Source organism: Anoplolepis gracilipes, chromosome 8 (assembly GCF_047496725.1).
Source record: "Anoplolepis gracilipes chromosome 8, ASM4749672v1, whole genome shotgun sequence".
In the NCBI taxonomy this organism is placed as follows: Eukaryota; Metazoa; Arthropoda; class Insecta; order Hymenoptera; family Formicidae; genus Anoplolepis; species Anoplolepis gracilipes.
Window position 1 is genome coordinate 5,655,258 of NC_132977.1, and position 13,714 is coordinate 5,668,971.

The 13,714-nt window shown below is 28.8% G+C and overlaps 2 protein-coding genes and 1 long non-coding RNA gene across 5 annotated transcripts in view; 1 reads left to right on the forward strand and 2 right to left on the reverse strand.

Annotated features, from left to right (window-relative positions):
* The window catches only part of LOC140669122 (uncharacterized), a 16,539-nt gene extending 7,536 nt beyond the window's left edge, over window positions 1-9,003 (reverse strand). The window contains exon 1 of one of the 2 annotated variants that reach the window (XR_012047302.1): window positions 8,863-9,003. This is a non-coding gene — a long non-coding RNA (uncharacterized lncRNA). Of the gene's footprint in view, window positions 1-6,258; window positions 6,365-8,862 lie in introns of those variants that run through there. The other variant, XR_012047301.1, reaches the window with a different exon arrangement.
* Dhap-at (dihydroxyacetone phosphate acyltransferase) lies at window positions 6,341-12,081 on the forward strand. Of its 2 annotated transcripts, none has more exons than XM_072898659.1 (6): window positions 6,341-6,632; window positions 6,894-7,304; window positions 7,372-7,888; window positions 8,008-8,288; window positions 8,486-8,739; window positions 8,834-12,081. In XM_072898659.1, the coding sequence occupies exons 1-6, from the start codon at window positions 6,341-6,343 to the stop codon at window positions 9,170-9,172; spliced, it is 2,094 nt and encodes a 697-aa protein (XP_072754760.1). In that variant the 3' UTR covers window positions 9,173-12,081. The 2 variants fall into 2 exon arrangements, with proteins under 2 accessions (XP_072754760.1, XP_072754761.1); XM_072898660.1 differs by having other exon boundaries at window positions 8,011-8,288.
* On the reverse strand, window positions 9,792-11,121 carry LOC140669121 (uncharacterized). The gene is given in 5 exon segments (XM_072898669.1): window positions 9,792-9,935; window positions 10,054-10,236; window positions 10,238-10,570; window positions 10,647-10,914; window positions 11,001-11,121. Coding segments are annotated over 5 exon segments (1,041 nt in total). The 5' UTR covers window positions 11,114-11,121.
* Window positions 12,082-13,714: the final 1,633 nt, after the last annotated feature.

A 13,714-nucleotide genomic window follows, 5' to 3' on the forward strand; every position in this document is an offset into this window, starting at 1 on the left:
TTTTTCACAAATAATCGTTAACATCATTAATAATAATTTTTATTACAATGTATCAATTATAATGAATGTAATTAAAAAATAAAATCGTTATGTACAATTATACAGCGAGTCATAAGATTGCTTTGATAAATATTTTACTCATTACATTTCGTAATCGTGTTTCACGTACACGATTTAAAGTGTTAAATGTATCGAATGATATCATTTTAGTTAAAGAATTTTACATATATAATATTTAAGATTTACATGTATTTAGAATGATTCTACGTGCCGGCACATACATGTTTCATGTTCGGTCACCTCGAGGTCGAGCGTGCCGTAAACATTTCTCGCGACGATAATACATACGATAATACTACGTGACAAATCTTAACGTGTTAGAATATGTCTAAAATAATTTCGAAATACGTAAATAATTCTAAAATACATAACTTGATGTACATATTTTAATGCATTAAATTTTATCACATAATATAGTATTTGTTACCGTTTGACACGAGGAGAGAGAGCGAGAGAGAGAGGGAGAGAGGGAGAGCAAGAGCGAGCATACTTTCCCTTCTCCTTCTCCTTCTCCTTGACGTCACGCGTAGTAAGAGTGGGGAGAACGCGGCGTACGGCGTACGTGACTCGTGGCAGCTGTGCGCCATTCATTCCGAGTCCGGCGAGCGTACGATGCGCACGTGCTTTTCTCCGGCGCCGGCGCCGGCACGTGTGTCTCGTGTTCAGTCACCTCGAGGTCGAGCGAGCCATAAACGCGTTTCTCGCGACGATAATATGGGATAATAATATTAAATAAAACGTTATGTATTAAAATACGTCTAAAATGATTCCGAAATAAAATAATAACATTCGACCTTGGTGACATATAGCGCGCTTTTGTTTTTACATTCATCTCGGCTTCGTCGCGATCGCGATCGTGTTTTCGTTCATATTTCCTGATTTCGATCACGAAATTATGTTGTCGGGGATCGTATTTGATGCCGACTAACTGGGATTCTCTCAGCGTTGCTTTCCAGTGAAAAATGATTGATTGAGGAAGATGTTGTCAAATGGATGTCGATTATCGGCGTTTAATTTGCATTTTTTCAATCGTCATTTCTTACTGGGCAACAACGTTTACACGCCTCAGTATCGCGGCTGAGGCGAATGCCGGCCGCGTAAGACGTATGTTCAGTATAGAAAGATACCTGAACGCGCGGTTAATATTGAGCTAACGCTCGATAATCGGTTGTTGAGAGCACGGTCTGTGCTTCGGCAACGGGTTTCGGTCCTAGTCGATTAGAGGTCGGTCGATTGTTGGAATAAATCGTTGATGGGCCCCTTTTCTTGTACCGTTTACCAGCAATACGACGTATCGCATTGAGGACGTCGACTGGAGGATTTAGGTCATGATTTACGCTCAGTAAAGAGATCCGATCCAGTTGATAAATGTTCAGATTGTTGAACATTCATGAAATGGGTGTTCCTCTTGATCCGTCTACCAGCCCTATGACGTATCATGTGGACTGTCTGTATGATAGACACATATGCTCATCCGAAATCATGCCTAATGAGTTTGAGTCGGCCTGAGATGCGGACCTGCACGAACGAGAATCGAGCGAACCCCATTCGCGATCGATTCCCTCAATCCTTCGTCTTCTTCCCTTTCGGACTTAACTGTTGTTCGGAGTTTCATCGTGCCCGACTTGTCGACTCCAAGTATGATCTCGCGCGTGATGAAATGGGATTTTCGATCGGTTCGAAATTCGGGAGTGTCGTCAAAGTATCGCGCGTAAAAATGCGGGAGTGCCGTCCAAACTATCGCGCATTTTTATTTTTGTACGGTTTAAAATATTGCGCGATTTTATTTTTGTACGGTTTAAACAAATTTAAAAAAAGTATATCGCGTGTATAAAACAATAGATCCTGACGTTCCTGACAATCTGAGAGGAAGAGGAGGCCTAGGAAAGGCATCCTGCACCGGCGGAGCAACCCTAAGGTAAATATTATTTGTATATTAATTATTATAAATTATTATAAATTATATACGAATTAATTCGGTTTATTTATTTGAATGATTTAAATAAGAAAAACTCAAATATAAAGACTTCATAAATTTTTATTAAAAAAAATAGTTTTTTTATTTTACAAAATTATTCCGTATTTATATATTTGTCTATTATTATATGCCTCGAATACAAAAATTTGATGAGTATAATAATAAATTCTTGAATATTAATTATTTTAAATCTCTGCTATAACTTGGATTTTATTTCGTATGTTACAGACAGCGTAGCTTCAATGTCGACAACTTCGCTGTTACGCATCAGTGTCGGTGAGTGAAAAAAAGTTTTTATTTAAAAGCAACGGATTTTTATGTAGAGATTTTGGTAGATAGAGATGTAGGTTGTAGATAAGTCCGTTGTTTTAACTCTCAGACGGCGGGATAATGCATTCTAGTGGTTTCTGAGTCAATTTTAAATCATAGAAAAAATATCTTATACGGTTTTTTTGTATTACATATTATATTTTAAGATAAAATTTTATATTATATTTTTAATTCATTATTTTGAATCTTTTGTCAAAATAATAGACATACTATTGTATGTAAAAATCGAAAGAAAATGAAAAATATTTTTAAAAATATATATTTATTCTAATTTTATGCAAGACGTACCTGAAATATTTATTTCAAATATATATACAGAAAAAAGAATATTTTTATTTTGACAATATCTCTAGTTTCAAAATGGAAATCTTTAAATGAGATTATATTGCGTTAAATAAAGAAAATTTACTTGAATGAAGACATTTTATATAGTTCAACCAAATAATATATATTTTTGTTACTTAAGAATAATTTTTTTGAATAGAGAGGAAAAAATGTTGGATAGAAAATAATACATATTTAAATCGAAGATTATAATTTTTTTAGAGTCAAAATAATTATTGTATTCTTGAAATGACAATTATAGTCTTGAAATAAAACTACTATAATAATGTTGAAATTTAAGATTTCTAAATTTTTCTAAGAAGATTATAAATTGTTGTGTATAAATAAAACACTCAACGCGTTTATATGAGTATATAAGTTTTGATTTGATCCTTACTTTCTTTCTGTATAATAATGTGAATATGAGTTTTATTAAACGATTTTAAAGATGCAGATCTTGAATGACCCGCCGACAGAGAATTAATATACGCATGCTAATATATTTTAGATATATACACAGTAAAAAAAAGTGTGTGTCCAATGTTAAAATTTTTTTGTGTTGCTATATTTAATTACTACTTCAATATAAAATTAACATACAGCTGCTATGTTATTATTTTTATAACATTTTCATGTGTTACATTTATGTTAACTTCATGACTTAACATTTTGTATATATTTCTTAGAAATATTATTTTGGAATATTATTTTAAGTATTTTTAACACCTCATTAACAATCATTTCGAACAATCAATATTTTCAAAGTCAATCTAACATTCTAAGAAAAGTTAAATCTTCAAATAATCATGAACTTTAAAATGTTCTATCAACATATTTTACGAGTTATTGTAACTACTCTTTCATGTAGTCTTTAATTAATTTGTATGTTATTTTTACATCACACTTAAAGTCACAAGAACAAGAATAAATGTAAAGTTTCGTGTCAATACATTTTTAGTTTGTCAATAAGTAACATACGATAAATAAGTTATTTTATAATAACTTAAAGTTTAAAGTAGACTTTTTGGGATATGCAAAAAATATTGAAATTAGCATTTTATTTTTACTGTGTATATATGTGTGTGTGTGATTATTTGTTTTTTGTGACGTCTAAAAAACGATTGTAATATTGTACGATTTTAAATGAATATCTTATAAGTCGTCTTATATGCTGGTGATAATTAACCGGCAATAGAAGGAGTTATTCTTCTTAAATTTTTGACTCATAGAAATCGAGTCAGAATGAATAGCCAGGAGCAACGAAAGGTAGGTCCAACTGGCTTGAAAAGTACATGGTCAATACTGGCCACAATAAGTAAAAAATATATGTGATGGCGAATTCTCAAATAAAGCTGCTCAAATCTTGCGTTCTCGCGAATTCCCATTTAGGACTCACCAAATCTCATGACGGATTTTTGCTGGTGTATTTAGATTTTTAATATTTATACCGAGATATAATTCGCGTAAACGATATTACAATATATCACATAAGATTTATTCTTAAAACTCTTAAAACTTTGTTATAAAATATCTTAGATTGGAGAGAATATTCGAAATAATGTTTTATATAATTTAGTTACACAAATTTATTTCATACATTTTAGTTACTCACACACGCAACTATAACATCGGTGTAGTTTCAAGCATTTTCATACGAGTATAGAAAATAAGTATATACGCATTTAATTCTCCTTTAATTCTCAACAATAAAGTAACACGTTTTAATATTAGACATAGATTAATATTAATTTATTCATGATTTTAATTTTATTCTTTAGTATATCTCTATAACAGCTGTAATATATTTTTTTTAAATATTAGTTTGAGAGATTTTTAATATTTATACCGAGATATAAATAATTCGCATAAATGATATTACAATAATGTGTCACATAAGATTTATTCTTAAAACTCTTAATTATAAATCTAATTATAACTTCGTTATAAATGTTTTTCTGAAGCAATGTATGCAAACAAGTGTATAATACAAATATTCATTGTTGAATATCATAAATATTGCAACGTAATATATAAATATAACGTCAATCTCGACGATTTAATTAATGAATGATAATACGATATCATAATTGTGACCCGTATAATTGTTACAAACAAGTTATATATACATTTTGTTAAGATATAACGTGAAGTGGTAATTATTTTTTTGTCAGAATAATTTTGATTATCTGATTAAAATAAAAGTGACGCAATTAAATTTACAATGAATATTTTATTTAACACGTTCCATTCGTAGTACAATATTTGTTTTAATATTGCATTTAACATCGGCGTTTTTATTAGAGTTCTAAATAATAGCATAGAAAAGTAAATCAATATTGCAAAACATATTTTGATTTTTCTATGATATCTTGCGAAAACTTGGCATATATATATATATATATCTTTTACTGAGCAATCGTTTAAATGTACTAAAATTAATTGTAGCTACTATAATGAATAAAATTCTTTAGATATCGAAAAATACAATAAAACTTATAAGAACAGTGTAAAAATTATAATAGATATTTGTCACGGATATAGACTTTTCGTTTTTTTTTTTTTTGTTATTAAATAAAATATAATATAATATATAAAATATATTTTTATTGTATAAAATAAAAGATATTTTTAAAAGTAAATTTTACAAGAATACAAAAAAACTTGAGTTATGCAATCGCGTACATTAACAAGAAATAAAATATTCATGAAAATGCATTTTACACTTTTTGTCTAGAGTCCGTATATTTATATATATATTTTTCAATAATATTTGCTTTTCAATAATATTTTCAATAATATTTGCTCTCTCTCTCTCTCTCTCTCTCTTTCCTTCTATGATAAAAAAAGATAAACATGTATAATATATAGGAATAATAATTAAAAGTCACAATAAGAGAGAATATTCATTTAACGTAATATGACAAATATTTCTATAATAGCAAAACAGATGTATTAAATCAACGGTTCATGTCCGTGCTATATCTAACTTTTATCATCAGAGAAAATGTATACGTAGTTCCAGGTAGCTGTAAAGTGGTTGTATGTGACGCTAATGTACAACATGAAGAAAGAGTATGAAAAGTGACAACGTAGCCTCTCTCAGGCTTCTCTATATTTATTGCATGTCATTATATTGCGATAGGCTTGTTTACATACAGCTGAATTTGTCAGTGCAGCTAAAAAGAGAAAATAATTCAATGGCTCTTGTACGCTGGACATGGCTGGACTATTGGATTAATTCAATAAGAGAAAAACAGAGAGAGAAAATTTTTCTCTGTTTCTATTTATAATTGCCATCTTTTATACAAAAAATCAAGTGATTGTGTGATTCATTTACGCAGTATTTATTCCGTCTATCTTTAAAATAAATACTCCGATACATATCTTTCCTTTTTTTTATATCAAATAGTTTTTGTCAGAAATATTTTTCAAATTTACATCATGAAAGGTTAATTAAATAAATATTGCATCATATTGAAATTGAAATAGGTAAGAAGAACAAAAATATATGTTTTAATTAATGAGATCAATGACTTAAATGTAAATATCTCTTTACTAAATATTACCTTTGATCTCTTTGCTTTTCATGATTTTACAAAAGCATAGCAAACAGTAGATAAGTCAATAGATTATACACTGTGTGAAAAGATGGAACAGAATCTTGGATTTGTGGACATGCTGGAAGAGAGGCGAAAAGACTGTGACTTTCTTTGGGCAACACGTCTCATGGATCCATTGTTACCTCATATGCTGCCATCAGAATCGGTTTACAATAGAGATGAGATAATACAATCTGTTTTACTCGATGCACAGGTCAGAGCTGCAATTGATACAGTAGCAAAAACAACAGGAGTTGAAGTTAAAGATATTGAGAATAATGCTCGTGCCATGATAAATGAGATGGCTAGCAAAGCAGATTTAGCAACAGTTCGTTGGCTAGGTATTGTATTTCAATATTACATAATACACAATGATAAATAATTTTTAAACTTTTTGCATTACTTGCATTACTTGTCTCTATTTGTTTAAAAAGTTAATAGAATCAGTATTTATATATAATTCTTTTCCAATTAATGTATTTGTTGTCATATTTATATAAAATTAAATAAAATAAAAGTGTAATTCTAACAATAGAGTACTATTTAGACAGATATGGCCCATTTCTAAATATCTTAGCTCTTGTGTTTAAAATTTATTTTAGGTATTTTTATTACAAAAGCTATGAAGAGAATGTTTTGGAAAATTTATGTAAATGAAACCAATCTTTCAAATTTGAAGAAGGAAACACAGATATCTCAAATACAATATATCTATGTACCAACTCATAGAAGTTATCTGGATTTTATTCTGCTATCGTACATTCTTTTTTCTTACGACATGGCATTACCAAATATCGCTGCTGGTATGGATTTTTACAATATGAAAGTAATTGGAGAACTGCTGCGAAAAACTGGAGCGTTTTATATACGACGTAGTTTCTCTAATGATTTATTATACAAGCAAATTTTTCGTTCGTATATCAACACTATTGTTAGTCACAGCAATAGGGCGATAGAATTTTTTCTCGAGGGTACTCGAAGTCGTAGTCAGAAGAGCACAATGCCGAAATATGGTAAGCCAGTTAGACATTTTTTTAAATTAAAAATAAATGTTAAATTCCATATCTTTCTCTTTTATAGGTCTTCTATCCATTATTTTAGAAAGTTTACTTCAAGGTGACGTACCCGATATACATTTTATACCTATGAGTATTAGTTACGAACGACCACCGGAAGAATTATTATTTATTTACGAACTGCTAGGCGTTCCTAAACCGAAAGAAAGTACAACCGCATTTTTTCGGTCCCTGTCCATATTACAAAATCCTTTCTCTCACGGTTGCATTTATTTTAACATCGGAAAACCAATCTCTGCTCGCCAATTTGTAGATACAACACATCGCAAAAGAAAAATCATACATCCTTCCTTCAAACTCCCATCGTCAGTTGTAGAAGATGTAGCTTATCTTATAATAGAATCACACAAGAAAAATACTGTACTTATGCCAATCAATATTATTGCTTTGCTCTTCAACGAAAGAATCCAGATAAAACCAAAGGAACCATATACATTTGATTCATTGATCAAAGATTATCAATGGTTCAAAAACTTTATTACTAAATCATTAGGAGCATTAATGTATGAGACTAAAAAAATGTAAGTATATTCGACTTACTTTATTACGTTATATCATATTGTAATATTTTTAATTCTTTTAAGAATATAATTGCATTTATAATACTTTTAAGAATATATTTTGGGACTTATTGTTACAGTAGTAATAATGATGAAATCAAACAAGAGATATCAGAATCTTTAAAGCCGCATGACGAACTAATTGTATTTGACGCGTCAAATACGTTAAAACTCAAACAACGATATAAAGGAGTTAAATTACAAAATCAATCAAATATCAAAGGACATTTCTTGTCTGAACGAACTATGCAAATAGCAGTACCTGCCATTAATATTGCAATTTATATCAATCCAACATTAGCTTTTCTAGCGGAAACAGCTTTCATTACTGCAACAATAGATGAAAATGGCACCCAAAGTGGTAACAATTGTATTTTTATTATTTATATATGATATAATAATGAGATAAGATAATTATCAATTATATATGTTTTCCTGTGCAAATGGAATAATATATTAAATCAAGAAACTTGTTTTGTTTTTTCCTCTTTTGTATAATACTTAACTAATAAACAAAAAAACTATTTTTTATTAATCTTATATTTTATTCAATACTAGGAATAGCTTTAGAACGATATCAATTTCTAAGAAAACTACTCGGTACAGAGTTTGTAATGCACCCGATTGAAGATAAAGATTTAATTAAAACAGAATGGGAAAAGGCATTGAATATATTGCTGTCAGAGGATTGCTTATATATGGTGAACGACGTGGTTCGTCCAGGAACTAATACGCAATTGTTTTCTATTTTACATAATGTTATATTACCCTTCATAGATGTTATATATGTGATATATACTTTATTATATGAGGTGAGAATAAAAATTTGTTAGTAAGAAATTCTAATACTGATTGAATGAGAAAAAAAATACGTTGAATATATTTGCTTTGAAAATCTCGTTTTAGTGGAATGAAAGAACGTCGGATAAACTCACGGATCGGACGATTCTTATTGAAGCGCAGAAAGAAGTTGAAAGATTAATGTTCGAAACTAGAGGCTGGTGTCAACATCCATATTGTTTAACTCTTGATCTTTATAATACAACATGGTCCAATTTATTATCACAAGGTATCGTCATTGCACAGCTAGACCGTACCAATATATATCACACGGATAACGCAAAATTAGCATATCTTATCAGTGTATTGCGTCAATTACCATTGCGACATCCCGTAGGAACTTACGTCGACGCGTTTCCTTCAGTTGTTTTAATGCCATTGGTGAATACACAAGCTAAGTTATAATATTCATTTATTGCGAAATAATCGTTTCGGTATGCTAATACTAACAATAATACTAATTGGTTAAATTAATTTTAATTGAGAAGTGTGTTGAGATACGGTCACTAATGCACACATTCCAATTTTATTCAACAAGAGAATGACAATAGTAATATTTTGATATTTTCAATACAGATAAGCTCCATTATGTGAATGATAAGAGACTAATGAGACTAAAATGTTTTCATATATAAGACTGTTCTCACAAAAATTAATATGAAAAATTGGGAGCTAAATAATTTTATAAATAATTATAAAACTTGTGCAATTTTTAACTTTTATTTATTGCCTCATATATATATATAAAATGTCTGAATATATTTTGACATTGGCTACAAAAATATTAGTAAAAAAAGAAAATTAGAAAATCCTATTCTAAACAAATAATTGAAATTTCTACACAAAGTGTTTGCAAAATATTTAAATCATTTTTATCTTTCTAAACAGCCTTATATTTTTATCCATATTTTGATAACTATTTTAAAATAAATTTATCGATTTGTGTATACATACATTGGTATTAAAAGTTATGCAAGTTTAAAAAACATAAGAAAGATTAATTGTTCCGACAAAATATACAAATTTAAAAATCAGAACCGAAACTATTCATATTATCAAGTATTCTAGCGACATCATCATCGAGATCGATGGATCTTTTTCGCTTACCGAGAAAAACTGCACCGGCGGTTGTAGTAGTCATAGGAGTATTCATATTCTTAAAAAGAAGCTGCAAAGATTTCTGTCAATAACACGCCAAGGAAAACAGAGATACAAGTATTGCGAAGCTTTGTGTAAGATATATTCTAGAAAAAAGAGAAACAATGTCACCAAAAAATATTTCTTACCATAACTAATCGAACAAGATAAACTGCGAACGTCAGGAACGATATTGCCAGCAGTGCGCCTTCTATTGAAGGAAATCCTATAGAATGGTCTTCATGACCATCGTGCCCATGATAATCCGCACCTCTTACTTTTCGACTTGGCGACATAGTAGCGATGAGACGAGATTCTATCGATGAATGAAAAAATGTAAAACAATCATGCTACTTGACAGTACATATTAGGAATATATGAAAAAAATTTACCTATTTCTGACATTAATGTCTTTTCGAACATTTTAAGAAAATGAAGTTTTCCTTCAAAGGACACTGGCTGCGATTTCAGAGTACTGTGAACATTCTTAAGTATGTCTATGGGCAAATATTGAAATATACTATCGTCCCCTTTCAGTGTGTAATTGTAGTATTTATCCCGTGTTATTTCTTGTTTATCCGTAGTAATCGGCGTTGATTGAGTTGTAAGTGTATTAAATGTATCCTTCGTTGGTGAAATTGTACTATGTCTGTTACTTAATTTATTCTAAAACATTAAAACTGTTTATAATATATAATTTAAAAAAGTTTTATTTTGTCAAATGAAATCATCCTTTCATTACCTCCGTCACAGAAATATCAGTTTTCGTTGCTGCACGATGTTTACTGATCTCTGTGACATTTTCGACGATTTGTTCGGGAAGTAAAGTTGATAATGTTGTCGACGTTGTAACAGAATTTATCTTCTTAGTCTCTATTTTTTTATTATCCATCACATATATACCTTTAATAGGATAAGTGCCATAAATTTGACTGCTGTTTCGTTGATCATCGGGATAGTTAATGTCACCACGTCTAAATTTATAAAACTCGTGCTGGACGGAAGGTATCCTTAAAGGACACAAAAACGATATTTAAATTTAAAAATAATTTAGAGATTGAAAATAAGTATAAAAATATGTATATCTATCACTTACCTATAAATTTTGTTCTCGTCCGAGAATTGCGGCATGTCCACCCATTCTGCTACATTAATGTCCAGAAAAATTATTATGGAACATAGAGAGTAAAACGTGTTACGCGCAAACATATTTGAGAATAAACTTTATGTTATTATTTTTTTTTATTTTGTTATATCGCCCACGAGGAAAATACACTTCATCCTCATTCGCGGTTTGTATCGTCTCTAATTGAGTAATATGCCAACTTTCTCAGCTCCTATATTCCTACGCTCCTTGCGTATCCGTAATTCAGGAACTGTCTGACAATAGGCAACGGACATGCTGCAGGAGACGCTATTATTTCCAGCAGAAGTGTTCTGTTAGAATTAAAGAGAACGAAACGGCTGATGATGCTCATGCATCTGGAACAATTGTCACACAAAAGAAGCTGTGATTCATATTATATATGTATATGATTTGTCTCTCGTATACATATGTGATACCATAATTCATAATTTAATTTATTATGACTTATAGGTATCTTTTACATACGATATACTAAACTATATCATGATTTAAATTAATTTCCGAGAGAGAAAGCTTCTTTTAAGAGAAATGCCCAAAGTATAAATAGTGTAGAGAAAAATATAAAAATCGTCAAAACAAATTTCGTTATTTATTTTATTCTTAGAAATAAGTATACATAGCTTATCTATGGAAAAACCGTTCTTATAAAACTTGCGAATTGGGAAAATGATGAGCTGTCACGCTATCATGGTTCACCATATATATTTTCATTTATTCCTTTTATAATCCTAATTGCTTTTCGCAAAGTTATGAAGAGAAATGCGTATATATCTAATTGTTCTGTCGCTGTGTGTCGACAATCGAGTGTTATTTAGTTTCTTACTGTTACAAAAAAAGAGAATTGGTGCATTATAATAAGAATGTATATATGTAAATTGGAAGTTTCACCTGACATTTTAAGTACATAATAGCCGATAAATTTCACCGATAATAAAATTATTCAGATACTTGCATTTTGTGACATGTTTTTTTTTTTATCAGAATGAATAATGTACACATCATTTAATTAAAGCGCTACAATAATATAACACATTTTTTTGTTTAAATTATTAACTTTGCTTAAAATGTGTGTCCAATAAAATATAAGTCAAATTTATGTGTACAATTATATGAGCTGATATAAATCTCAAATATTATATGAACATATTGTTTATACATATACATATATATAAACATATAAATATATACAAACACACATATATGGGTTTATATATCCTGCTTTTAAACTACGAACGCGAAAAAGCATAACATTAGCATAATGATAAGAGTATAAGAGTATTTGACAATAGCATTTTTGTTTCTACATTAAAGTTTTTTAACTTTTTTTTATGAGGGAAATTTAAATGCGTCATTAAGAGTATTATAAATGCATTTTCTGTGAGCAGAATATTAATATCTTATATACGACTTATAAATATATATTACATTTGTATAACGTAAAGATTCTTAAATATATATATATAATATGCGCATAAACATTGATCTACGATATATTCTCTATATGAATAAGATTACAATAAATTTTTAAAAGTTGTTATAAAATATAACAATTAATGCGCCTGTATTAACGTCTATTTGTATCTCTTATTTATAAGTATTGACCATCTTTTTATAGTCATTTTGTATTATAATATTTATTGGATATCTCATATTTACTGTCCTTAGAGAATATAAAAACCGCACTGTTGCGTTACATATATATAATATAGGGTAAAATAATTTTTTATAATTATTAATTGTAAAATTGTTGAAGGTATAGGCCATATTTTTAAGAGTATATATTTTTAATGCCAAGTTACGATTTAATGTATATCCAGGACTACTTAAGATCGAATATGTGTGTGTATGTGTCGCATGTGTACGTACTTTACAGGCTAATATTTTTTCAAAGAAAATGTCAATTGTATCTTATTTTTATCAGATTTACATATTTCAAATATATTAATTAATACATTAATAAATTAATTGGCAGGGTCGTGCAAAAACATTATTGCACGCATATTTTTCTATTAAATTCTATTTTAGGAAAAATTATTGTATCTAAATTCTTTAAAGACCACTGAAACATTTTCTCTAAATGAATATAAATGTGAAAAGAGATGTAATCAATGGTAACTACTTCGTTAATTAAAAATTATTTTTAAATTTATTTAACAAATATGATCAGATCTTTGCATTATCTTAATTTTAATTTGCATACATTATTAATTTCTTTGATCCAAATTAATCTCATTTTTCTCGAATTGATTGACACAATTGTTATTTCTCACAGCATTGATAAACATAATTTACATAATAAAAATTTATATAATTTGTATTTAACAATAAATACGATGTATATATTTTATTTAATAATTCTAATATTAATTCAAAGAGAAAAATTTGATTACATCAGCATAATACATTAGTGTAATACAGAAGCGTATACAGAACTGCATTAGAAAAAAAACTGAGAGATATATTTATATTTTTAAGCTATAAACTATAAATTACAAACGATTAAATTAATATTAAGATTCGTAGATTGCTGCTAACAATAAGAATTGAGATGTCGTACATGTATATCATTATTTTATATGTATATATACTTTTTCTATATACATACAAATATATATATATATATATATATATATATATATATATACATATATGTGTATGTATGT